Below are 27,588 nucleotides of genomic sequence, written 5' to 3' on the forward strand. Positions count from 1 at the left end.
GCTGCTGACAGAGGCGGTACTGCAGTGCTACACAGCAGCATTTATTTGCCTTTGCAAGGTAGCAGAGATGATTACCATCCCTATTGCACTGTCTGCCATTGTAAACTGGCGATGAGATGATGGTTATCAGTCATTTTGCACCGTTTGCATTTGGAAATTGGCAATGACGGTTATCAATCCTTTTGTAGTGTCTGCTGCAGTCATGGGTGCTCCTGGCTGGCCTCACTGAGGTCGGCCGGGGGCACATGGACAAAAATGGGAATGACTCCCTGGGTCATTCCCTTCATGTTTTGTCTAAAAATAGAGTCAGTCCTGCCTAGAATATGGGACAAGTGTACTAGAGAACCAGAGAGCACAGCTGCTCCGTGTCAGAGCCCCAGAGATCCCGCAGAAATGATGAGCTGCATGCCATTCTAGGGGGTGCCCCTGCAACAACCCTACCCATTGCTTCCCTCCTCCCCCAACCCTCCTGGGCTACAGTGGCAGTGTCCCCCCATTTGTGTGATGCAGTAATAAAGAATGCAGGAATAAGAAACACTGACTTTTAGTGAGATAAAATGAGGAGGAGGAAGCCTCCAGCTGCTATGATAGTCCAGGCAGGACATTAAAGGGGGGTGGGGGAGAGGAGCGCAGCCTCCCGCTGCTATGATAGTCCAGGCAGTACAGAATCTTTTCTTTAGACATGAAAGCGGGGGCTGATGGAGCTCAGCCTCCAGCTGCTATGATGAGGACAGTTACCAAGCCTTCTATACCATCTGCCGGGAATGACCGGGAGTCATTCCCATTTCTACCCAGGTGCCCCCGGTCGACCTCACCGAGGCCAGCCAGGAGCACTCACAGGCTGATGATGACAATGGATACCAGTCATTTTGCACCGTCTGCCACCTGGAAGGGGATGCTGGTGTTCAGCGCTGCAGCACCCCATCTACCAGCGGCATGCAGTAGACATAGGGTGACATTGAAAAAAGGCGAGAAACGATTTTTTTCCCTTTTCTTTCGGGGGGGGGGGAGGGTGTAAATTGACGACATACACCCTGAAACACCTGGGAAAATGTTTTTGACCCTTCAGGCATTTGGAGCTCAGCCAAGAATGCAAATGCTTTTCAGAGACTGCGGGGACTGTGGGATAGCTGGAGTCCTCAGTACCCCCTCCCTCCCTCCATGAGCATCCATTTGATTCTTTGGCTTTCCGTTATGCTTCTCACACAGCACTGTGCTGAGTCCCTGCTGTGGCCTCTGTCTATCATAGCCTGGAGATTTTTCCAAATGCTTTGTCATTTCGTCTTCTGTAACGGAGCTCTGATAGAACAGATTTGTCTCCCCATACGGCGATCAGATCCAGTATCTCCCGTACGGTCCATGCTGGAGCTCTTTTTGGATTTGGGACTGCATCGCCACCCATGCTGATCAGAGCTCCACGCTGGGCAAACAGGAAATGAAATTCAAAAGTTCGCGGGGCTTTTCCTGTCTACCTCGCCAGTGCATCCGAGTTCAGATTGCTTTCCAGAGCAGTCACAATGATGCACTGTGGGATACCGCCCGGAAGCCAATACCGTCGATTTGTGGCCACACTAACCCTAATCCGACATGGCAATACCGATTTCAGCGCTACTCCTCTCATCAGGGAGGAGTACAGAAATTAGTTTAAAGAGCTCTTTATATCGATATAAAGGGCCTCGTTGTGTGGCCAGGTGCAGGGTTAAATCGGTTTAATGCTGCTAAATTCGGTTTAAACGCGTAGTGTAGACCAGGCCTGAATTAACTTTCATCTAACTAGCTCAAACAGCAGCAGCCGGGAAGCTGCAGCAGCATGTGGCTTCCTCCTCCTCCTGCCCTGCCTCCTCCCACAATGAAGACAATCCCCTTATAACTGAACTTGCAAAACAAAAGTGGAATGAATTTAGATTTCATTTCCTCTCTGCTCTTTATGAGGCAACCAGAAAACTGAAGCTGCTGCTGCTCCACCTCCACCCAGACTCATCAGGCAAGTTGGTCTGCATTTGTGCCTGGCTGATTCAGGGGCCCAAGGCTCTACCACCTCCTTTCCTTGGAATCAGGAAACTCCCGGACATGGTGGAAGTTAAAGTTCCAGCCTCACTGCTCGGTGTTTGGGGTAAAACGTTAATGTAAGGAGCTCACAGCCTGGAGGAGGAAATGAAACCATTCCTGCTTCTGTGAGTCAGGCAATCTAAGGGAGCAGCACCGCATGTAATTGCCATTGGCACTGTGACTTCACAGCCCCTCCGTGCGCCAACCAATACAGAGCACGTGATTAATACACACAGACAGACATCTAGTTATCACTCTGTCAGGCCCAGGCTCCTACCACACACATCCCTCTCTGCCTTTCAGACAGGACGAAGCAGCAGTGCCGGCAGCAGAACAGGTAAATGCCAAGCACATAGAGAATGTGGTTTTGGTCATTTCTTACATTGTAAGGGGCTGTTTCTCTAACTGTGGTATAGAAACTATGAGGTTATTTATTTTCCTCTGGGAACTGAATTGACTGAATTGACATGGCAGGAATCTTTGTGGTTAAATGGACTGGGCCTCAAAGCCCCTCACCTAATAAGTTGGTTCTTATTGTCTGCCTCTCTCTGACGTTTTTTTTTAAATTAACGATCATTGTAGTGATGAGACAATGTTTTAAATAAGTAAGACTAGGTCTTTGTCTTAACTTTTCTTTCTCAAGTTGTTAATGTGAGCTCTATGGGACGGTGTTAAATTTACTGAAGTTAAAAAAACCCAAAAACCAATCTTTAGCTTTTTGAAAACAGTACAGCCAAATACTACACAAGGAAATAGATACATAAATGTAGACTGTTAAAAGAGTGCTCTATATCAGTGGTTCTCAACCTTTCCAGACTACTGTACCCCTTTCAGGTGTCTGATTTGGCTTGCATGCCCTCAACTTTCAAATTCATTTAAAAACTACTTGATTATAAAATCAGACATAAAAATACAGAAGTGTCAGAGCACACTATTACCGAAAAATGGTTTACTTTCTCATTTTTACCATATAATTATAAAATAAATCGATTGGAATATAGTTATTGTACTTGTATTTCAGTGGATAATATACAGAGCAGTATAAACAAGTCCCATCTGTGTGAAATGTTAGTTTGTACTGACTTCGCTAATGCTTTTTATGTAGCCTGTTGTAAAACTAGGGAAACATCTAGATGACCTGAGGTACCCCCAGAAGACCTCTGCGTACCCTCAGAGGTACATGTACTTCTGGTTGAGAATCACTGCTCTGTATCTTTGAATGTGTAAATGGACAGTTAATAGAGAAGGTGCCAGTAGATGGCACTCAAGAACAGAAAGCATAGTTCTTGGGTTTTGTAGGATCAATGAAACTTCTTGTGAGTTGCAAATGGCTTCCTCTTGCAGCTGTTTGCACTATATCTTAACACAGGCCTGATTCTGATTTTGCACAAGTTTTACTCTAGTATAATTCTAAAAAGACTTCAGAGACATTAAGTTCTGATTTACAGCATGGTAAATGAAATCTGGCTTATGACACGTCTTACAATTCCCCCTCAACTGTCACACTTGAAATGCCAGTATAGTATAATCATTTTGTCATTACTGTATATAATCTACTAAAACAGTTTTCAGAGATTGATAGTTACAGAGGATGTACTTTTCTAAGGAATAATAATAATATTAATAAACACATGATTATTATTTATGTGTTTAGACTTATTTTCAACCCAAGGGGACTTTGTTGCCCAAATCCCATTCACATTAAATAGGAGTTCAGTGCCTGACTCCTTTCTGTTTCTTTAAAAATCCCAGCTTTAAAGCACAAGGATTGATTAGGCCTTATCAGGGGCACATCTGAGGAACCCACAGCATATTTATTTCTTTTTCCAGTCCTTTGCTGAAGGACATATAGTACAGTAGCACAGAGCAGTGTTCTTTTCAAGCTCCAGTATTCTGATAAAATCCTAAGGAATGTTGTAATATACCTGGAATAGGGAGTGGCACCAGAAGTGTATTTTGTTTAATGTACCCAATATATTAGACACAATGAAGGCATTAACTCATTAAGGCATATAAATGAGTAAAGTTTTATGATAAATCAATTCTGATGGCTCATGATGTTGACACTGTCAACATCTGCCTTTAACATTCCATCTGTTATTCCATTTGTACACACTGTGTCAGATTCACTGATGCATGGTGACTCACTTGGGCCTCTTTGATGCTGCTGCAGCAAAAAACCAGGAGTAAGAGCTGATTGGACAAAGCAGTACAGAGCATACTGGCTAAATTCCCCTCCCTATACCCAGGGCCGCCCGGGGGGGGGAGGGGAAGTGGGGCAATTTGCCCCAGGCCCCGGACCCTGCAGGGGCCCCCACAAGAGTTTTTCAGGGCCCCTGGAGCAGGGGCCCCCAGAGCTTCTTCCGCTCCCGGTCTTCGCCGGCAGGGGGTTCTTCCGCCCTGGAGTGGAAGGACCCCCCCGCCGCCGAATTACCGCCGAAGCGGGACTGCCGCCGAAGTGCAGCCGGGTCTTCGGCGGTAATTCGGCGGCAGGGGGGGGTGTCCTTCTGTTCCGGGACCCACTGCCGAAGTGCCCCGAAGACCCGCGGTGGGGGCCCCCCAGCGCCAAATTACCACCGAAGGCCCGGCTGCACGTTGGCGGCGGGTCCCACTTTAGCGGTAATTCGGCAGTGGGGAGCCCCTGCCGCGGGTCTTCAGGGCACTTTGGCGGTGGGTCACGGAGTGGAAGGACCCCCTGCCACCGAATTACCGCTGAAGCGGGGGCCCCCCGCTACCAAAGACCCCAGGCCCCCGGAATCCTCTGGGCGGCCCTGCCCATACCCCATGTTTCATTTCAGGCTGAAACCTGCCTGTAATGTTTTTACAAAATACAAACATTAATTGAATTAACTGTTTGTATTATTAAACACCCCAAACCCCAGGCTCGCAAGAAGAAGGGAAATCTTATTTCAAGTAATTTTATTCCTTTCTCCCTTAGTATTTCATTCAATTTGACCGAATTCAATACTCTGACTTATACATATATCAGCATAAAATTGCCATTATTTAAAGTGAAAAATATTCCACCCAGAATGTTAAAAGCATTGTTTCATCAAAATATCAGTTCTGCCTCTCCTCTTACTAGTTTTAGTCCATTTACAGTACTATGAGTTGGAATCAGGCCCATTGTAGTTGAAAATTATTTTAATTCAAGAATTAATGGTTTCATGTGTAAGTATTTAGTTCTTTTCTAATCTGCACACAAATAACTATATTAAAGTAACATTAAGGCCTTGGCTACACTTGAGAGTTACAGCGCTGGTGGTATCTCCGTGGCTACAGCGCTGCATGTACTCCACCTGCACGAGAGGAATAAAGAGAATAGCGCTGCTGCTGCAGCGCTGGAGTGCCAGTGTAAACAGGGAATAATCTTAGTATGCTGTAACTGACCTCCAGAAGCTTCCCATAATGCTTTTAAGTAAAGATTACTGTCTTTGTTTTATTGTGATGCCTCTGTTTGTTTTGTTGTCAACTCCGGGCTCCTGGAGCTGCTTATCTAAAAAAAAAAACAACAAACACAGCTCCTGTTTGCTGTGACTCGGCAGACAGGGGGCTCCCTTTGGAACACCCACAGCTAGTGTTTGCTTGAAGAGAGAAGCAGTGCGGTGGGCGGGAGCGGGGGAGGGTCCGTTTCGGAGCAGCTGCTTATCTGGTCTGTGAGGAAAAAAAGCTGTTTGCTTTCAGTGAGTAAGGGGGAGGGGGTCAGAACTTGCAAGGCAGCTGCTGACACAGTGTCGGCTCCAAAAATCCACTCTCTCTCTCCCCCACGCTCCCTGTCAGACTCCACCCCACCCCCCCTTTTGAAAAGCACGTTGCAGCCACTTGAACGCTGGGAGAGCTGCCCATAATGCACTGCTCCCAATGCCGCTGCAGATGCTGCAAATGTGGCCACGACAGTGCGCTGGTAGCTGTCAGTGTGGCCAGACTGCAGCACTTTCCCTACTCAGCTGTACGAAGACAGGTTTAACTCCCAGCGCTGTACAGCTGCAAGTGTAGCCATACACAAAGTTGCAAAGGCAAGTGCTCAGAAGTTAGGAAATACCAGAACTAAGGTTGCCTGTGCAACCTTAATGCTGCCCCCCATATATATACACTCTTAAATTACTTGATCACATACTCTCTTCCCCCACAAGACCCTTACCTCATTTCCTTCCCTCCCTCCAGCTTCCAGTTGCAGACCCCTTACCCAGCCAGTTCCAATTCCTTTCCCCTCTCCATTCCCAGTCTCACTGGATTCCTTGCTGCAGTCCATTCCTCTCCCTCCCCTGGGTCCAGTTCTTGTCCATTCCAATCAGACTGCTTCCTTCTCCATGCTGCCTGGTGCCAGTAGGGGGTTCACTAAGCACACAGAAGGAGACAGGGTTCCTGCGCTCAGTTCCCATCCCCAGCCCCACCCTGGCCCAGAGCAGCCATTACAGTTTCACCCCTGTCTTGGGCTGGAGCATGCTCAATCACTTGTGTGGGGATAGTCTGTTCACTACTAGAAGCGGTGAGAGGCTTGAGCATGCTCAGAGTGGATGGAATTAGGGATTTTAGCTGCTAAAAATCTAATGTCTCTAGCGAGCATGTGCGAACTATAATTTTTCAAAAGTTTCCAACTTGGCCAAATCCAGGTAGCAATTCATAGGCACAGTGAGAGGCATAGCCCTGATACACAGGCAACCTCCTGCTAAGTTTCAAGTCCCTGCTCCATTCATGGGGGTAATAGAGCTGGTTCAAAGAAAAGATTGCCAGAATTTTTTTAACATGGGAAAACTATATATTTTCCCCTAGCTTTGTTCTCAGAAATGGCTAAAGTGTTTTGGCTGCAATTTTCCAAAAAGTTCAACTGGAGGCAGACACCTGGTATGGAAAATTTCAGTTTGGCAAAGTTATAAACAACTGAAAACTGGATCTTATCTGGGTTGTGTCAGGCTACCAGCCCCATCTATAATGAACGGGGCATTATTGAAATCAGTGGGGCATTCTGATTAAAAATTGTTGTTACAATGTGACCCAGGGTGAAGTGAAAAGTGTTCACCTGTGTAGCCAGAGTTCAAGGTTCTATATTTTACCTGCGCCAATTTCTACTGTTAAACAGAGCAGAGCTGCATTTCTCAAAATCCATGTGCTTCTTTGGAAACTCATAGTATCGTTACCTGGAATAATAACTTGAAAGCACTCCAGAGATCGTTAACTAATTAGCTTGCGCAGCACACCTGAGAAGTAAGTAAGTATTATTTTAGGGTTAGTCTTAAAGTGGTTAAGTGACATGCTGAAGGCCACACAGTGAATAAATGGCTAAGCAGGAATTCAAACGGAGGCCTTCACAACTCATAGCACCTTGCTTATTACTCTAGGAAAACACATAGAACTCTGAATCTGGGGAAAAATCTGGCAAAGTGAAGATATGTTTTATTTCAAGACTTAAGTTCAGTTCACCTCCACAGCATTCATTTCCTGAATACATTAGCAGAGTTTCCCATATCCTCACTGATCTACCTATTTCCAGTTTAAGGAATGACAGCTCTCAAGTGAAGATTGATCACTCTGTTTAATGAGGAGGAATTATCATTAAGTTACTCACATCTATGGAAAATCATATAATTTTTGTTGCTATTATAAAAATATTTAACGATTGAGTCAGGAGTTCCTATATTTTTACTCATGACGACAATAACTAGTTCTTTCATAACACCCAGGCCATAATCCTGCTGCGCTCACTCAGGTGAACTCCCATTGACTCAAAGGGAGTTTTGCCTAAATGATGGCTGCAAGAATGCAGTCCCTGCGTGATTACAGAATTCTAAGTGCTGTAATGATACACTCTGTCTGCATGGAAGCACATTGGGGAAAGCACAGAGAAGCTCATGCTCATTTTAAAATTCTGTTCTTACAGACACAGCAATGGACAACTTGAACTTCTCACTTCCAGTCCTCACCAGAAAACAACAAGGTAACGTAAAGGGAAACATGGAGGCCGAGGCCTGTGGCAATGCCACACCACAACCTATGTCCTAGCTTTTGTTGTGCTGGCCCCTGAAAGCTCAGAACTTGGTCCTTCTGAAAATATGCCCTGGTCCATCCCCTCCCCACTTGTAAAAGACCTATGGGTCAGGCAGCAGACGGGCACCACTTCAGGCTGAGACACTTGCATTTATTCTGGTTTCGCTTTGGATTTTTTTAAACTCTTCTATTTGGCAATTAACACAGCTGAGAGGACGGGAGTCTCCCTCACATCCAGGCCTATGTGCACTGCAGTAGGATGAACTCCTCTGTCACACACATGGCATTGCACAGGCCCAGAGCCACCTGCAAGCCCCATTGTGACTCTGGGACACGAAGCTCCTCACAGACAGCCCCCTGAGTTGCCTACATTACCCTGGGGGTGTTTTTGGCCCCAGTCAGCCCAGACTCCCCAGAACTCAAAGATGGCTTAAGGCAGTGGTTCTCAAACTTTTGTACTGGTGACTCCTTTCACATAGCAAGCCTCTGAGTGTGATCCCCCCTAATAAATTAAAAACACTTTTTTCTATATTTAACACCATTATAAATGCTGGAGGCAAAGTGGGGTTTGGGGTGGAGGCTGACAGCTCACGACCCCCCATGTAATAACCTCGTGACCCCCTGAGGGGTCTTGACCCCAAGTTTGAGAACCCCTGTCTTAAGGCCACCTCTGCCCTCCATTCTGTGGTGCTGTGCGGTGTGTGTCTTGCGCCACCAAGAGGCACAGCCCAGGAACTCATTCATTATATTTGCCAACCTACGAAGAGATTAAGGAAGAGAACAAACAATGAAAGAAAAACATGAAATCCCCACTGGAGAAATCAAAAGCGTACTATGTCATCCTGGAAGTTTGTCCATCTGGGATCCTGTTGCAGCCATTCCTCCTTACAGATAGGTGGGAACATTCTTTCATTTGAGGGTTCAGTATCCGGAAATCAGAATCACACCTACTCTATATGCCACAAATGCAGCTCAACAGTCAGGGCCTAGCTTTAATCAGATTTTGCTCCCTTGCTATTCTGAGCGCAACCCCTCCTAGTCTAAGGGTACATCTACATTGCAATTAAAAGCCTGTGGCTGGCATGCACCAGCTGAATCAGGCTCATTGGGCTCACGCTGCGGAGCTGTTTAACTTCAGTGTTGATGTCCAAGCTCAAGCTGGAGATCATGTTCTAGGATCCTGGGAGGTGGAAGGATGCCAGAGCTCGGGCTGCAGCCAGTGACAGAATGTGTACATCACAATTAAACAGCCCTGCAACCTGACCCTTGTGAGCCCGAGTCAGCTGGCACGGGCCAGCTGAGGGTGTCTAATTGCAGTGTAGACATACCCTAAGTGGGCTCATGCAGTCACCCAATACTCCCTGATTAGCAGATTCACACCAGTACCTTTTGATACCCACTCTGTTTTGGCCACAGCCTCTAGCATTACAAATATTTTCCCTTCTTCCTCCAATGAAACGATAGCATTGCAAAGGTACCAAGACTGTTATCAACTTATGAGATTCTCTCATTGAGTAATGGCAGACCATGCATTTCTTTATGCCATTGTTGTTTTCATACCAACTGATCAAATGTTACGCCTTTTCCTAGAAGCCAGACATGCTACAGGGACCCATGTCCATTACCAGAGCTATGTAAGAGCATGACAGTAACTCCTCATCACAAGACCGTCCTGTATGCACCTTCTTTAATTGTATAAATATCTTTTTCCCAGACATTTTTCAGAAAGCTTTTGCTGCTGATGCTGATTACTTGGAAACATCTGAGAAAATGAACCAGTCCTTCTGGGAATTGTTAATAAAATGTTTAGCCACTGTTAACCCAGCCAGCCTGACCACTGAAGAAACACACAATGTAAGTTACTAAGGGAACCTCATTTTCTTTTGTTCTTTGTAAAATATTACGTATTTCCTTATTGGCGGCAGGGTTTTGTTTGTCCACTGTTCTTTGGGAGAATAAAATGTAGAGCCTGAGTCTCGTTTATGCTAAAGTTCCTTTATGCTTGCCACAGCTGCATAAAGGGGCCGTGGTGTTAAAGAGAATCAGGCCCAAAGTTCTCATTTATTTTTATTGCTGCAGATGTGAAGAAATTAACTTTAAAAAATGTTAGCTCCCCGATGTATTCCTCTGTATCTATTCACCTGCTTTCTTTGCAGCAAGGACACTAATATTGAAGTTGTAAGAGAGCGTTGCAAGCTATTCAGATGATCACATGTCCATTCAAGACCCTTGTACACTATTTCTCCAGTCCTGCGACTCAGCCACAGAGTAGGATGAAAAGTTTGATGCTATTACACCATGCCACAGTGATTGCTTGTGGGGTAGTTCAGTGAAAGCAGCATGGGCTAGGGGGTCTGAGCACTGGACCACATTTCCCCTTCTGTAAAGTAGGGATATTATTGTGCTTTCCCCAGGTACATTGTGTGATGCTTATGATAAGTGCTTGGTTTTTTTAAGGCCTGTTGGATGTGTACTTACCTTTCTTTCAGCTCCTTAACAGAGGCATAAACTCATCTGATGAACGTGCAGCCTCCTTGAAGACCATAGGAAAAAAAGGAGTTAATGCAATGGTTGTGCTTTATCTGCTGCTAAAGGTGAAAGATCTATCTGCCTACAGAGAGTTGCCCAGCTCCAAGAAAAATGGTGATTATTAATTGGTTGCACATCCGTCCAGACCAAATCTGGCATGTAAACAAGGAGTAATAGCTCTGTTTTGTTAAAAATGGCTATAGCCAGACTAGGGCTTTAGTTTTATTTCAAAACACTGAAATGTGTTGGGGGAGAGAATAGAAGTGAATTACAGTAAAGTGAACAGAGAAAGTGCTTAGAAAGACGTATTGCCCAGATGATGATGGGAGCCAAATAGACAGAAGCTGTGACGGGCTGGATCACAGAAACCCCCTTGGGACTGCCAGCTGATGTGCTGAGACTACTTCCAACCCATTTTCCCTGCCAGCTTGGGACTTCAGTGCCCTGCCTGGTTCGAGCCAGACACGCTTGCCTGCTACAAACCCAGACCCAGGTCTGAACCACGTCCCCCAACAGCTGCAGGATTAACTGAAAACAGCTTAAGAAGTGTTCCTGTCTCTAACACTCAGATGCCCAGCTCCCAGTGGGGTCCAAATCCCGAATAAATCCATTTTACCCTGTATAAATCTTGTACAGGATAAACTCATAAATTGTTCGCCCGCTATAACACTGATAGAGAGATATGCACAGCTGTTTGCGCTGCTCCCCCCCCCCCCAGGTATTAATACTACTCTGGGTTAATTAATAAGTAAAAAGTGATTTTATTAAATACAAAAAGGAGGATTTAAGTGGTTCCAAGTAATGACAGACAGAACAAAGTGAATTACCGAGCAAAATAAAATAAAACATGCAAGTCTGAACCTAATACAGTAAGAAAACTGAATACAGATAAAATCTCACCCTCAGAGATGTTTCAGTAAGCTTCTATCACAGACTGGACGCCTTCCAGTCTGATGAACTGGAATCCCTTCCCCTGGTACAGCCCTTGTTCCAGCTCAGGTGGTAGCTAGGGGATTTCTCGTGATTGCCACCCCTTTGTTTTGTTCCACCCACTGATATATCTTTTGCATAAAGCGGGAATCTTCTGTCCTGATCTGGGACAATAGCTGACGTATTGATCAAATTAGCAGTGCACTGAGCTGCCATATTGGGCAGACAGCTGTGCTGATCTGGTGGAAATATTTTAGCAAAATTTGCCATTGTGAGTCAGGTGATTCTGTGTGCCTCATCTGATTTCCCTGGGAAATTTGATAACATGGCTAATTTTGAATAGAAAATGTACAGAATTTGGAGTTTTGATCTTTGAATATGAAAGCCTGGTTTTGCTTGGGATAGGCCCTTTTCCCATTCAAATAAGCCTATTTCTGAGCCAAAAACTTACACAATATGGCAGGTTTGGGGTAGATGTGAGCCCACATTCAAGCAGGGGCAGCTCTATGTATTTTGCCACCCCAAGCACGGCAGTCAGGACGCTTTCAGTGGCATGCCTGCGGGAGGTCTGCTGGTAACACGGATTTGGCAGTGCGCCTGCGGGAGGTCCACCAGTCTTGCACCTTCTGCGTATCCGCCGCTGAAACCGCGGAACCGGCAGACCTCCCGCAGGCATGCTGCCAAAGGCAGCCTGACTGCCGCCCCCCGCGGCTTGCTGCCCCAGGCATGCGCTTGGTGCGCTAGTGCCTGGAGCTGCCCCTGCATTCAAGTCTGTAATGAGTTATGAAAGAACACGAATTGCCGGTAGCTTTGCCTTTTGCTGAACCTATTTCACCACCCTCTGTTAGGACCGTGGAGGAGGAACTGTTCATCTTAGGATCTATTTACACTTGGAAATTTACCAAAATAGCTGTTCCAGAATAATTATGTCCTGATTATTATGATACATTCATGAAGGCTGAAATTCATCCTTGTGTAGGGGGCCTATGTCCCACCCTCCCCCAAATCCTACTTCAGAACAGAATGGTACTGATAGGGCAGGGACTGTCTTTTTGTTCTGTGATTGTATAGTGCTCAGCAAAATGAGGTCCTGGTCCATGACTGGGCCTCCTTGGCATTACTGTAATACAAATACATAATAATTGGATACATAGGCCTTGTTCAGGATCTCTGTGCAGCATTACATTTAAACCCCAAAAGAATTACCTAAAATACACCAGTGAGTGCCAAGAACCCCCACTGCTGGGAGTGTCTGGAGATCCCAAGACCACCCGCTTCTTTGGAAAATTTTCTCTGAAAACATTTTCCAAATGCCTGCAACCCAATTCACAGAGCCCAGAAGAGTTTAGCAAGCACAGCATTTAGACCTCTGTCTTATGCCGACAAGAGGATGTTGGTGGTGCAGCGTAATTTGAGAGGGGCAATGAGAGATCAAGATTATAATAGGAAAATAGCAGCCCAGAAGTTGGTGAACAATCAAGTCCTCCAACAAAACCACCCCTCTTGTTCTACTTGTGTCTGCTTCTGGGCAATGTGAATTTTCATTGGAGTTGGCAACATGGACATGGTAAAGCCCATGCCAAGATGTCTTGGGCTCCCACCACAGCAGCATTTTAAACGTTTTTTAAAATTGTGGCATTAAGCATTTGAACACTTGTCTATTTCATGCTTTCGCTTGTGTTACTTGCAGTGCTGTATGTGCACTAGCAAGCAACAAAATGTTAAGATTTGATTTTCCAGGAGGAGCTCCATTGTTAATAATGCATGACCGTAAAGTAGGAAAACCTTAAATACTAGTTTTAAACAGCATATATTTTATGTCTGCATTTTAACAGATGAAAAATTGAAACTACTTCAGGAATTGGAAAAAAGTTTCACATTTTCACAAGAAGAAAGTGAGGTTGAAAGATCATCTCAGGAGCCTGCAGAGACACAACCACGAGGTACAGAGAGAGTTCGTCTTGCTTTCACTTGCAATTTAATGGTAAAAAAATTTAAATTATTGGTAGTCTGACTAACGGCTCAGATATTTATACAAGAGAATCCTGTGCCAGTTCTGCAGGGATTAAAAAAACCTCTGAAATAATAAACTATGCAAAATTGAGATGTCAAAAGAGCAACATCTGTAGATTCACCAGGTGCAGAAGAGTAGCTATCAGTTTCCAGTGGAGAGGTGGCATTTGGATACTGATAGTCACTATAGACACAAGGAGCAGATCGAAGTCTCTGGGACTAGGGATGGGATGATGAAAGGCAGGCAAGCAAGAGGAAGTAAGAAGCTGGTGCTATGGTTGTGGAAGGTAGTAGAGGCAAGCTGCTGAGGGAGGGAGTAATGAAGGAGGACAGAGAGCACTGCAGATAGGGGGATGGGATGGTGGTAGAGGGGAGACGCAAGTAGGAGACACAGCACTGGGGTTAGGAAGAGTGATAGGAAGCAAACAGGCCACAGTAGGACAAAGCCAATATGCACCATACAGCTGTCACGTGCCAAAGTCTGGCGTCCAGGTAGCCATTTAAATATTTGTATCTTTTTCCATTTTGGTATGACAGACACAAATACCAGAAAAATTCCTCTAACTCCTTCTACAGAGAAAACAAGCCTGAATCCATTATTCAATGCTCTAAAGATTTCTCACTTGAGGAGTGTGATGGGGTCCACTCACCACAGCAGCACCTCCAACTGGCTGTCATGGTGATTAGCTCTGCCAGCCAGTGCACTCTCTCCTGTCATCCTCTCCATCTGGAGACCCACCTCAATCCAAGTACTCCAGCATCCTCTTCATGACTCAGCCCTCTGTCCGCATCACCCACTCTGTTTCCCTCTTTCAGGGATGGGTACCGCTGTTCAATAGTCAAGCCACTTCCACAGTGGCGAATAGGGGGGAATCCAGCCCTGCCCACTGCTCTGGGTCCCAACCCAGAGACTCTGTAGATAGCAGCTGCATCTCTTTAACTTCCTTCAATGCTGCTTCAATTCCCTGGGCCACTTCCCTATGACTCCAGCACCTTCTTCACCCTCTTCTCAGGGCATTCAGCCAGCAAGTCCCAGCAGCTAGCCAGAAGCTGCCTCCTGATCCACCAGTCTCTACCAGCAACTACTCTGTCTAAGGTGCTACCCTTGCTGCAGCCTGCTAGGAGCATAGTCCTCACTCCTTGGGCTCCCACAGCAACTGCCCTGCTCTGCCCTGCAGCTCCTTTTGTACTGGCCTGCTGGGCTCTGATTGGCTGCAGCTTCCCTCCAAGTGGCTGCTTCCTGCAGAGCCTCCCTAGTCTGTCAGGAGGCCTCAGATGTGGCAGGTCCATGAGGCCACCATTAACCCCTTCCACTCTGGTGTGGGGTGAGCACCCCATCACAAGTAGTTTAGAGATTTTAGCAGCTTAAAAAGATATTGTAACAAGAGAGCTTTAATGATGTATCAATGCACATCCTGTTCATAAAGATACATTTCCATGCATAACAACATTGACTGTTCCCAGATTTCTTGCCAAGTGAATGCTCATATGCCTGCACTCTTCAAGGTGTTCATGATGTGTGCTGAAACCTGTGCTAAGGCGCCTCACAAAGTAGTTTAAAGAACATACAGAAGTAGCTTCTAATAGCTATAATATGTCACTATCATTTCTTTCCTTATTAGCCACCAGTGCTGGCAAGAAAAAAGTCTCTGTGGCAACGGTGAAGCCAATTTCTCACAACCAAAGTCAGGAAGACCAAGACCATGAAAATCAAGATGGAAGTGGTATGCAAATAAGTCTTTCTTTCCCATAGGGGGCCCTATTATCATTAACTTTCTAGCACCCAGGACCAAGTGAACTGTATTTTAAAGGTGAAAAAGAAAAATAACTAGGTGGCTCTTTATACAGCTGTGTGAAAAAACATGAACTCTGTTACTGCAACTTTCTGGCCAGCTGCTGTATTCCAGCAGTTACTGCTGATCTTTCTCCTATCCAGACTTGTCTAAAGCCAGCTATGAAACAAAGGTCGTTTATAATGATCACTGTATTTAAAGGGCCCGGACCGCCCAACACATATCCAAATGGTCTTTACTATATTATGGCCAAAATAAATAAAGTTTTTGTGCCATCTTTTCTGATATTGCTGAACTATTTTTCATTAAGCCTGATGAGACTAGAACTATTTTTCTCTACACAAATACTGATCAGGAAGATTCAGAGGCACAGGAAGCCTAGCTATTTGAGGTGGGGTGATATAACAATAGTGTTATTTGTTTAGTGGTGGCATCCATAGGCAACAAAAGGGGGATACACTTCTAGCATTGTTTTGTTTCCACTCAGACAGGTATATCTTAATGTTCTACAAGCAGTGTTAATTGTGTTAATTGTGCGCACATGTTCTATCTGGCCACAGCCTCTTCAATCATTCTGTTCCTGACGGGAGCAGGAATCTATGTGGTTACACAGACCACATTGCCTAAACTGCAGGCCCTGGCTTGGAAAACCCCTCCACCTCTCCCATCACAGAGAAGGTGCACCACAGGTTTTGGGAGAGCCAGAAGCAGGACAGAATACTTCCACTCTGATCTCCCTGTGGCTGCACTTCTTGTGCCACATGCATAAGCACAAACACCAGCCAGCACATGGTTGTAGAAAGGGACGATGATGATAAAATAGTAATAACCATAGCACATATGCTTATCTCTAAACTTTTTGAGATGTTTGCATAGTAAATCATTAATATTAGAGCTGAGCCTGGATTGCAGTACCAGGTCTAAAGCCCTTCCCCTCCAGAAACATGGGAGAGCTCCCATCTGGATCTCAACTTTTTGTTGATTTCAGTTCATACCTAAGGTAACGGTTGGGCAGAGACAGCTACTGAAATTCATCTAAAGAGTTCAAACACAAATGACAGGCATCGTTTATAGTGTCTATAGTCAGCACCCCCTCGGAACTGATTTGAGGAATATAACTACAGTCAATGCACTGTTTTTTGTTCTCAGGACTTTTCCTTCCCTGTAAAAGAAACCACAAAGCAAGTACAGTCCAGATACAGAGAATGTGTGTGATATCCACATACAGATAGTAACATCCATCAGCCCATAGTAATGGACCATGAAATGTAAAAAGTTAAAGCTTTTGTCATTTAACTAACTATTCTAAATGTCTGTTGAGTCTGATTCAATAGCAGCATGTTTAGATTGACATAATGAGCTATAGTTTGTCACACAGGAGTCTCATAGTACAATAGAACTCCATCATCTAATGCAGGGAGTAGGATATAGGAGCCTCTAAATATTATTTACTTTCAGTTGCTGAGTATTGTTGTGTATAAATTACTTTCCTTTAGAAGCTAAGCTGCATAACTCACAACGAAGATACTAATTTTAAAGACATGGGGCTCAATTCTGCCTTTAGTCACACTTGTGCAAGTGTACTGATTTCAGTGGGATTGTATGCATATGACTGAAGGCAGAATTGGGCCCTCAATGCTTGCTAATTGGATGGATATTAATCTACTGTATATTTGTGCAATATTTTAGGTGCACCGGGAGAGGTTGTCCCCTATAATGAATCAGGTAAATTCTCACAGGTTACCACCCTCAGCAACTTCACATGGATGGAAACAGACTTTTGTAATGGAAAGGTTTCTAATAGCTGGCCGACAACCTAGTTATTGTAAAAGAATAACTGCATGCTTATAAATGTGCTGTGTCAATGTGCCTATTTTCCTGGAGTGCCATTAGTCTGGCTTTAGACCTGGATATAGTGTGGAGACTACATTCCTAGCTTTGTTTGAGCTCTTCGTGGTATTTGACAGATGTCAGGCATCGATGCTGATTTTTATTACATCTTTCAGCCGCCTTTTGTACAGCTGATGAGGTGCTAGTGACTCATTGGTTATAACAGCCAGGAGTGGATAGGATCCCTATACAACGTTTTTGTTCATTCCTTTTAGGGAGGGACCCAGTGATTATGATGGACAGTTGTTCATTCTTCCCCAGGAAGCTCACATGTGCCAGGCTGTTATTTGATGCCTTGTTCAATGTGGCTACGAGACTGTGAGCTCTTTGGAGCTTGTTTTCAGTAAGGTGATGTGCTCAGCTCGGGTCTCCTTCTAACCTCACCCAGATCCTGCAGCATCCATGCATTCCAAAACCTTGGCTGAAATAGGATCCTGGGCGAAAGCCAAATGAAAATCCAGGTAGAGGCATTGCTAGGCAGAGGCAGCTTGGAGCCGATCCCGGCAGTACACGGTGAATGAATGGAATGTGGCAGCAAGAGAAACGTCCTGACTAAAGGCCTGTGGGCACCCTGCTGCCGCACTGGGGATGCTGCAGCGGCTGGGCTGATTGCCCTCTTGTGTTCTCCACTTCATCCCTCCTGCTCCCTGGGCAGATGTGTCACATTAGTCAGCAACCAGGTTCTGAGAACAGAAATGCTGGAGGAGACTTCGCCATTTTGGGAGAATGCCTGCTCAACCGCTCCCCTCCACTGCAATAATTGGCAGGGGTTGGAGGTGGGTGGGGGGATAGGGGTTGCTGCCGCCTTGGAGGTAGTGGTTCTAGGAGGGAGTCCCTAAGGAGTGATCCATGTTAACAGGACTGGGTAAGATGCCCGGGAGGTCTGGATAGTAAGGAGGAAATAAGCACATCTGAACATGCTCCCTGAATTCCCAGGTGAGGGCAGGGTCCCACGGTGCCTTTTCTACCATACCTTTGGTGGGCCTGGAGTTGCCGCCTTTTTTCTCTGATGTGGACTTCACCAGTTACCCACACCTTTGTTACTTCCAGGCTAGACTACTTCAGTGCAGTCTCCTGTGCGTAGGGCTAGCCTGGGGGGTCACAGAAAATATTTGACTGGTACTGAACACTGCTGCCAACCTCATGTGTAAGTTAGATTGATACATACACAACACCTGTGCTCCATGCTGGGCTGCGCTCGCTTCCAATGGCAATTGTGGGGATTGGGTATGAATTATAAATCCCTAAATCATCTGGGACCCAGCTACCTCAAAGAAAGCAGTAGTCATAGCAATTGTGAACAGCCACAGTGTTTTTGCTACCTGCTCCTTGTGTTGAATTCCTAGGGTGCTGGAGGACCCTCATCTCTCACTTGCTCTGTCCTCTGGTCTGGACAGCTCCCTCCTCTGGTCTGGTGCCCTTTCCGATGTCTTTTTCCTGTTTTGAATCCCTAGATAGATTGTTATTTGTCCCTGGGTAGAGTGGGGAATAATCTCTTGTGCGCTCAGCTGTTGACAAAAGGCACATTGTTTCTAGTTGTAAATATGCATGTGCGTTGTAATGAAGGGTATCACATGAATTGATTTTTGTTTTAAACTACAAGGGACTAAGTCCTAATATTTTGTTGCTTTTCAGAGATTGCAAGACGAGAAAATGCAACTGCTGCTGGTAAATATAAAAAACAAACAAACAGAGAAGTTCTGTTTTCCCTAGAGTATGGGTGCCTTTTCCTTCATGGATATTGTATTTCAGTAATTAACTTTGAGTACTGGAGAACTATTTGATCTCCAAACCCATGGTGAAATTCAGGGTTCATACAAAACCCACATGAACCAAAATTGCTGTGTTTTACACAACTGTTGTTATTAATAATTTGTATAACTATGGGTAAAATGAAATTCACCCCGTGCAATCATTTGTATGGTGAATTCAGCTGAACATAGGCAGACATAGCAGAGCTATAGCTTGTGATGATTTAGCCATGAAAATGTGTTTTGAGGGGGTTGCTTTAACCCTTGTCAAATGAACAGTGAATAGGAAAAGAAAAAAAATATCTTCTTGTCAAAACTCTTTGGTTTCAAAACTTGGCGGGAAATATGGTAAAATTTCCATTCCTTTCTGATTTCTTTCAGTCCATCCCTAGCACAAGCACAGTATCTCACAGTGGATTTTGGTAATTCTGCCTTCAGTCCTGGTCAAATTTCTAGTTATATATTCAAAACTTCTTTTAAGTCTCAAGAGATTTGGGTCAGTTTTTATTTTTTCCAAACAGATTCCCTGCTCCCAGATATAACTCTTAATTTTGGGGCTATTATAGAAACACTTTGTCACAGTTTACCTATATTCCCCCTCCATGATCCTCTTTTAGGCTTCTAGCTCCCCAGCTGTCACTTCTCATGGGCGGAGAGTCGTGTCTCTCTTCCCCTGACTAGGGTATTTTCAGGCTGCACAGTTCCCTATCTGCACTGTGAATTCTCTAGCTAGTCAGACTGCCTCAGCAGGTCAACTTTGCCTGCCTTCCTCAGAAGCTACAAACAGCATATTTTTTTCTGAGAAAGCACGTTTATTCTGAAGGGGAAAGTACTGCAGAGGAAAACATATTAAAACAATAAAAATCTGCACACATGCTAAAAAGCTTACTAGAGATCACCCCAACTCAAACTAGGGTTCTGGCAGGTGAACAGTCCTTCAGATGCCACCCAGGGGTTTGCCTGTGGTTTCAAGTTCATAACTGCCTTGGCTCAGAACAAGCACCCCCACTCCCATGAACCTGCGAGTCACTCCTTTATACAGTTGGGCCTCAGATTGTGTCCTCACGTAAAAGGTGCTCAGCAGCCAAAAGGGCCCCTTGGCAAAGCTTCAAAGGCTGAATACCTGCAAAACCAGAGGGGTTACATTTTCAGACACTTCCCTGTAGCAATTTCCAGGGAAGCCCACTTAACTTTAAAAGTTCACATGGTTCCAAATAGTCCTGTGAAACACATCACATTTTCCTCCCTAGAGACATTACTTACAATCCCACACTAATGCATAAACATTTGCAGTTTTCATACAAGGAACTCTTGCGATACTTAAAGTTAAGTCAGTAAGATTTAACTTAATTCAGTAGGGTTTGTCCAGGTTATTGCGGGGAGTTGCCATATCTGTCACACACTTAATCATCGGATTACAACAGAGTCTATTCCACATCGTCATCATGATGAGTAATTTTTATTTATTCCATTATAGTAGCTGTAGCCTTAGAAAACAAATTTAAGACCTTAGGGCTCAAGCTGAAATGCCTTATTAGACAAAACTCTGGTTTACCTGGGTCTCAGTAGAGTCCTGAGATACTACTACTGCTTCAAACTTGATAGACTAGAGAGTTGAGGGCCAGAGAAATGTCTGCTTCTAAGAGAATTATGTTTTGCTAATTCATGTGGTGTAATAATACAGCTCCTCCTAAATCATCACTATCAGTTAAAAGTTCTGTTTTGGGGTTTTGTTACATCTTTCTACAATCACTAATTTGATCTTTTTTGAAAGGCCCTTGTTAGTCTTTCCTGGGATCAATATTACAATGATTTTCAAAGCAAAATTAATTTCAGATGCTGAAAGTAAAGCAACCTCTCAAAATTTCTTTTACAGTTACTGTTGCACTAATAGTGGTGTCACTTTCCTCTAGCAGGTGAAAAGATTACTTATCTTCAGAGATGTCAAAGACAGTGGATAAGAATACGGAAAAATGGTAAGAATCTTCTTTTATTTAGCTGATCCCAAGCCTAGAGAATCTTGGGCCCAAGAAGAACCTGACCTGAGGGCTTTGGCTTCAGTTCAGCAAGGGACTTAAGCAGGTGCATAACTTGAAGCATGTGATTAATGGGGCTGCTCGTGCTTCAAGTTATGCACATGCTTTTCACACTTCCGTCTAGTAGAACCACATAAGGCAACTGAGGTGGAAATAGAAATGATTTATTATGCTAACTGCTGTAGGTGAATATGTATGATCAAGGGCCATGATTTTAGTGATATAATTTCCTTTCTCTCTTATTTCAGATGTGTTCTTTCATTTTGTCATTCTTTGCTTTGGCATTGGAGCTGCACTAGTTAGCTATTACCACTACAAAGGTAAGACAGGACTTTAGTGTAAGGATGAATTACTGTATTTTGGAAGACAGAGCAAAACCAAATACTTGTATTTATTTTATTCTCTTTAGACTGGACCATTTCTCTTGGTTTTGGTTTAATCACCTTTGCTTCGCTAGAAACCATCGGAATATATTTTGGTCTTGGTAAGTGTATTTTACAGTATCTAAGAAAACAAGCAGCTTTATATCAGTACCTGGGAAATGCAGAGTTTATACAATCATGTAAAAAAAAAACAGATGTAGAAAAATGCTAATGGCTGAGATTACATAAAATATCACATCACATAATCCTCCCCCCCACCCCCAATTCAGAATTACATGCTGCACCTGGCGACACACTGACCTCTGACATTTGAAACAAGATGCTGACTCATTTTCCCCTGCTTACCAATCACAAGTTCTCTGAAGATACAGACACACATTCTCCAGCAGTGGTTAAATAATACTATCTTCCCAACATCTAGCAAGGTGGAAGTACTCAGTTTGATTCTGTGAGGCAGTTTGATTCTGGACAACCTCAACTCGCATTGAGAGGAAAGGCAGTTGAAGATGCTCAGCACACCTTGCAGGAATGGCTCTCCAAGCAGAAAACACTCAAATATTGCTTCTTGGAATAATATTTTTTTAAAAAAAGATCCTCAAATGATTTCATTGGGGAAAGAGCAGTTAACAGAAACATAAGGTTTCCTGTTATATCAGAGTAGTAGAAAGCTCCTTTCCTTATTTAATCATTGAATCATAGACTTTAAGGTCAGAGGGGACCATTATGATCATCTAGTGTGACCTCCTGCACAATGCAAGCCACAGAATCTCACCCACTCACTCCTGTATCAAACCTGTGTCTGAGCCACTGAAGTCCTCAAATATTAAGACACACGACAATTTGTGGAACTGTTTTGTTGGCAAGCAACTTTGTTCACAGTCAGTATTTTGTTAGCAATAGAACTGCAGAAGGACCTAGTTTAAACAATCAAACTGAAACACTTTATATATTTGTTGGGGACAAATATCACTCACCTCTCGCCCTTTGCTATTTCACTTCTTCTGTGTTGAAATCTAGCTGGTCCTGAACAACTCCTGTATTTTTGTTTTTAAATAGTGCATCGAATTCACAGTGTCCTTGAGGGTTTCATTCCTCTGATTCAGAGATTCAAAATACCAGGTAACACCACATTATTGTTCAGTCTTATTCTCTGTGGGTATATTTCCTAGCTATCTCAGAGCACCCCATTTCTATTAGGGCCAGAGAACTAGTTCTGTTTTTTAAAAAGATTGTACTGTAGGCTATCGTTCATTCCTTGAGCCTATTTTATTTAGAAATTCATTTCTCTCAATTGTGAGTGGCAGAGCATTTTCACATTCTTAATGTACTGTAGAGGACTGTAGTTACTTCTTGGCAATGTTTGAATGAGAAATATGACTGAGCTGGGACAAATACCTACTTTTTGGTCTTCATACAAGTATCAGCTAATGTCTAAGTATGAGAATCTGGACATGTGGCATTGTGGGGGAGTTTAATAGTCAACCCAGTGGAGTTAATTTGAACAGAATTCTCCTGACAGTCCTGTTTTTTTGTATCATTGTGTAGGTATTAGAAAAGTTGACTGAAGAGAAGACAGAGTTCGACAAGTCTCTGGTTTCTGGATTGATTGCACTAATGTGAATAAACCTGTTTTATGGTGGTCATAAAATCTAATGGCTATTATACAATATTGAAGCGTTAACCATAAAATGTGTTATTCTCTCCACTGGGGAATAAAAACCATGGTACAGTATGTCTATCCTTTCCTTTGACGTTTTGTGGCTCCGTGCAGCCAGTAAAATAGGCTGGGTTTAGGTTTATAAATTGATTTTAAGCTATTTGGGTAATACTGTACATCATGTTATTTTCCCCACCCATATAATCATGTCGGTTGCACTTGAGAAGTCTGATCCAAAGCCCATCGATGTCGAGGAATGACTTGCATAGACTTCACTGAGCTCTGGATCAGGCTTTGGAAACTCTTGTGGGGTTCTTTTCCTCCCCCACATTCTGGGTCAGGTTTACTTTTCATGTTGCACCCACCTATACCTCCCTGCTAGCACCAGTGCTGATTGGAGCTATTCCCCTTTGGCTAGAGCCCTGCATTATAAGAGTGTTATCTGAGCATGTGGACTAGTCAAGGCTGTTTTTCAAAGCACTTTGTTAGCACCTTTCCTCAAAGAGGCAACCTTGGCGCTCAGAAGCTCTGCTTTCTTCACACCTTGTGAAACCATGAGCCAGGCAAACCTCACCTGCTTGCTTGAACACCAGCAGTACAATTACTTTGGATTAGATTAATTTATTGTAGCAGACCTTGATAAACTGTGCTTAGAATATAATGACTTGCAATGAAAGCCATGTAAGATGTTACAGAGTGTATAGCAAAATGCAGAAATGTATTATTAGTGACAGCAAATTTAATTTCTCTTTCCGTGACAGCAGTTTGAGGAAAAATAAATGAGTGGTTCAAAAAAGAATAATGAACTGTAGATTTGGAACACCTGTCATTTTATAGGGGTTGGGGTGGGGGGTTGTGGCAAATTTGCAGAACTACAAACAGTAGAAAGTGCTGAAGACACACAGCAAAAAAAAGTGGTTAAAAAACTAAATGTTATACATTATAGTATATGAAGGCATCAAAAATAAATGGGGAGGGATACGTAAAAGAGAAAGAAACTGAAAAAAGACACATCTTAAGTTATTAACCCAACACAGACTATTTTAAGGGCAAAGGAACTATATTTTCAGTCTTGCTCAGCAGACTAGAGAAAATAAATTATAAGCATTTGTTTTTAACCACTCATTTTTTTTGCTTCATTTAGTTCAATTTGTTTATTCAGGAATAACATTAATTGTGAGGTGGTCTGCATGAACACAGTGGATCATTGAACTATAGCTTATGTAAAATGAGGAATTAATGTATTAAATTAAGATAAATAAATGTATTAAGAGTATAAATAGTAGCATTATTGAAATGCTCATGTTCACAGCTAACTGATTATGTGCCTTTGTTGAACAATCCTTTGTCATACATAATGTAACTTCACTTTGAAAACAAAAGTCAAGTTCAGACACTGTGTTGCAATTTTTGTAATAAAATATTATGACCATTTTCATCCTGCTTTCATAACACAGGCTAAGAAAGATCTTCCTTTTCTTCTTCTGTAGAATGTGTCTTGTTCTGGAAGGCAGTGATTCAGCTTGGATATGCTGTCTTTGGCAGGGTTGGGGAGAAGAAGGGGAACAGTATCTCCTCCCTCTTTGTTGAATATACTGAAATTAACGTTCTGCCAGAGTACTAACCTGCTGTACTGTGCTTAATCAAACTCAGAACAAAAAGGTGAGGTAAACTGGAATTCATAACAGGAGAACTTGTCCATGGACAAGTTATCTCATCTCCTGTATGTGGGTCCTTGAATACTGCATATGGATAATCTAGCTCTTCAGTAACATGTTTTCCTAAGAACTAGGAGATCCTCACCTCTGCTCTAACCCCTTTATGCTGGGTAAAATGAATGGGGTGATGAAAAGGAACCTAAAAGCTCTAGTTCTGTCTGGGGGAGAATTTCCTTTGCACAGGCAGACACTAGCCACTCAAGGGGACAGGCAGCAGGCTGACTTACAAGGACACCCTTACAAACCCTATCATAGGAGACATGCCAGAGGTAGGAGTGTGTGTTAGGGACAGAGCCACAGCATCATTGCATAGATTCTGGGAAGTGCTGTGGCCCACCGTATATCCCCAGGAGGTTGCCATAACTTAGGTGCCCAGGGCTGTCTAAATTATGCTGAGGGCCTCTCCTGTTCCTCAAAAAGCTCAGAATCAGGTCACAAAAGTAACTTCAAGCACCTTAGCCCACCATCTTGCCGGGCTACAAAATCTGTGATGCACAGCTTGAAGGCTGAAGCATAGAATCTCATACCAAAGTTTTTTAATGGGTATGACTCAAGGACCTCTTGATACCAACTGGCAGAGAGCACTGGAGTATACAAGGGTTACAGGGATCCCCTGGGTCTGGTATCTACATTCTAGCCTGACAAAGTACGTCATGTAAGGTCTCTAGTGAAAACCTGTGTCACATTTGTCATCCCAATCACTGTAAGAGGTGTGTATGGAAAATGTGAGGAGTTATTGGGGGGGGATATCAGCCAAACTGTTGAAAATGCTGAGAAAAGGACTTTGCGTAAGCTAAGTTGTAGCAGCAATGGGAATATCTTGAGAGTTTAGACTCTAGAAAGCATGTTATGATTTTGTTTTATATGTAACCATTTGTTTCCAATACTCAGACTTTCTACCACTTGAATCTCTGCTCTTTCATAATAAACTTATTCTTGTTTTCACTATCTGTATCTACGTGCTGTGTGTTAAGTGACCCCAAGTTGGACCTGGCAAGCTGGTGTGTACTATTCCTTCGGGAACAGTGAAATCAGAGTTCTGTGAGCATCCAGTGGATTGGGGCCGAGCACTCCAGAGGGATGCTTGGCGTGATCGGCAGTTGGTGTGTGCTTATCACTGTACAGAGAGAGTGAGGCCTCTGAGGGCCGGGAAGGTAACGCTTCTGGTGCCAGAGACTGGTGGATTAAGGGAGCTGAGCCACAACAGGTACAGACAAAACTTCCCCATGCTGAGGTGGTGGTAGCAGGGTGCCTCACAACCCTGGATACCGCTGGGCAGCATCACAATGGTGCAAATATAAAGTCCTGTGAGAAGAACTTAAAGATGGTGTTTCAAACTGGAGTATGCTGGGGAGGGAGGGGGAATTACACAGTGTATACACCTGTTTCAGGGGCATCTTTGAACGGAAGTTCACCATCCAGTCGAGCTTCTCCTCCAACTTGATATATTCCTGCATTTGAGACTTCCTTGCTTCTTATAAAAAATATTGACACAGTCACAAATTGAGCATTCAGACCTAATTACAGAATTGAGCAGAGAGAGCTGCTGGCCTGAGAGAGGAATAAACCCTGACAAACACATTATGTAACTAAGGAACATGGCAATTAAAATTGTGAAAAACAGGTGAGAGATAAATGGAGGCATGTTCCATGCCCCAAAAGCCTGACATTCCAGAACAGTATGAAGTGACCTAAAAGACACTAGCATGTCTATATTCAGACACCACTGCAATGCATAAAAGCCCATGTAAGTAAAATGATTTAACACTATTTTGTTTAAATCTTGTATTTTTATTAGACCTTCTCTGCAAATATTTTAAGCACCTTCTCCTCCAAGTTACAGTATTGTTTTGAACACTGGTCCGATGTAACACAACGTGCAATGCTTCAAACTACTCTGCATTCCTTGATTTGGAAACTGCCACTTTAACAGCCTGCACAATGGCATCTTTATCAATGCCAAACATCTTAAGGAGCTCTGCTGGTTTCCCACTTCTTGGCACATGGGATACAGCCAAGCGAGTGACTGTGATACCAGGCTCTCCAACTACAGCACCTGACACTGCTTCTCCAATGCCACCTAGGAAAAAAATATAACATGCATAACATTCATAGTGTCTAGGCTAACAGGTTATTTCTGCATAAGCAACTTCCTGCAGCTATTAAAATAAAGACAATTTGGAAGATCTAAAGGTTACACATTTGTTTTGTTCCCATGATAAGGCTGCAGTGTCAGCACTATCACCTCCTACAGGCTAGACTTAGGCAAATTAGGTTCAATTCCCCACTCCACCACAGACTTTGAGTGTGACCTGGGCAAGTCACTTCAAGTAAAATTTTCAAAAGACCTTAAGTGATCTATAAGCACTTAGGAGCTTAAGTCTTATTGAAAGTCAGTTAAATGATTTTGAAAATGTTACCTTTAGTCTCTCTGTGCCTCAGCTTCCCATTTGCAAAATGGGAATAACTTTCCTATCTCACAAGGATATTGTAAGGTGCTCAGATACTATGGTAATGGGGAGCTATATAAATCTATCTAAGATAGAGAGAACTCTCAAGAGGCCAGCAGCATCTTTCAGAACCAGGCACTGAGAGCCAGATTTACTGTAACTTTCCATGACAAGACCATCACCTCAGCAGTGTGAAATTAAACTACTGATAAAGTTTAACACCAAATTTACACTGGCCCAGCAGCCACCGACATATGGTGCAACCCAAGAGAATGGTGCAACCCATCCTTGAGTTAGGTTCCTAACCTCTACTGAATTCAAGGGGATTTAGGCACTCTGCTTTAGGCATTTTGTAAATCCTACTAGATGTCTATCGATCTTTAGGTACCTAAATATCTTTGTAA

General features: G+C 43.6%; 2 protein-coding genes across 4 annotated transcripts in view; one reads left to right on the forward strand and one right to left on the reverse strand.

Annotated features, from left to right (window-relative positions):
• Nucleotides 1-1,915: 1,915 nt before the first annotated feature.
• TMEM40 (transmembrane protein 40) lies at nucleotides 1,916-24,406 on the forward strand. The gene is made up of 13 exons (XM_039546171.1): nucleotides 1,916-2,386; nucleotides 7,928-7,984; nucleotides 9,749-9,888; nucleotides 10,524-10,677; nucleotides 13,329-13,436; nucleotides 15,129-15,230; nucleotides 16,989-17,024; nucleotides 18,825-18,857; nucleotides 20,854-20,916; nucleotides 21,225-21,296; nucleotides 21,386-21,460; nucleotides 22,416-22,478; nucleotides 22,905-24,406. Exons 2-13 carry the CDS (start codon nucleotides 7,936-7,938, stop codon nucleotides 22,922-22,924), a joined length of 915 nt encoding a protein of 304 aa, XP_039402105.1. The 5' UTR covers nucleotides 1,916-2,386; nucleotides 7,928-7,935; the 3' UTR covers nucleotides 22,925-24,406.
• Nucleotides 24,407-26,504: 2,098 nt separating this feature from the next.
• Nucleotides 26,505-27,588, reverse strand: part of TKT (transketolase) — a 34,913-nt gene continuing 33,829 nt past the window's right edge. For all 3 annotated transcript variants that reach the window (XM_039480900.1, XM_039480901.1, XM_039480902.1), the window contains exon 14: nucleotides 26,505-26,814. In XM_039480900.1, coding sequence (XP_039336834.1) covers nucleotides 26,627-26,814 — 188 coding nt within the window. In that variant the 3' untranslated portion in view covers nucleotides 26,505-26,626. The remainder of the gene's footprint in view (nucleotides 26,815-27,588) is intronic.

This window comes from Mauremys reevesii, linkage group 7 (genome assembly GCF_016161935.1).
Source record: "Mauremys reevesii isolate NIE-2019 linkage group 7, ASM1616193v1, whole genome shotgun sequence".
Lineage (NCBI taxonomy): Eukaryota > Metazoa > Chordata > Testudines > Geoemydidae > Mauremys > Mauremys reevesii.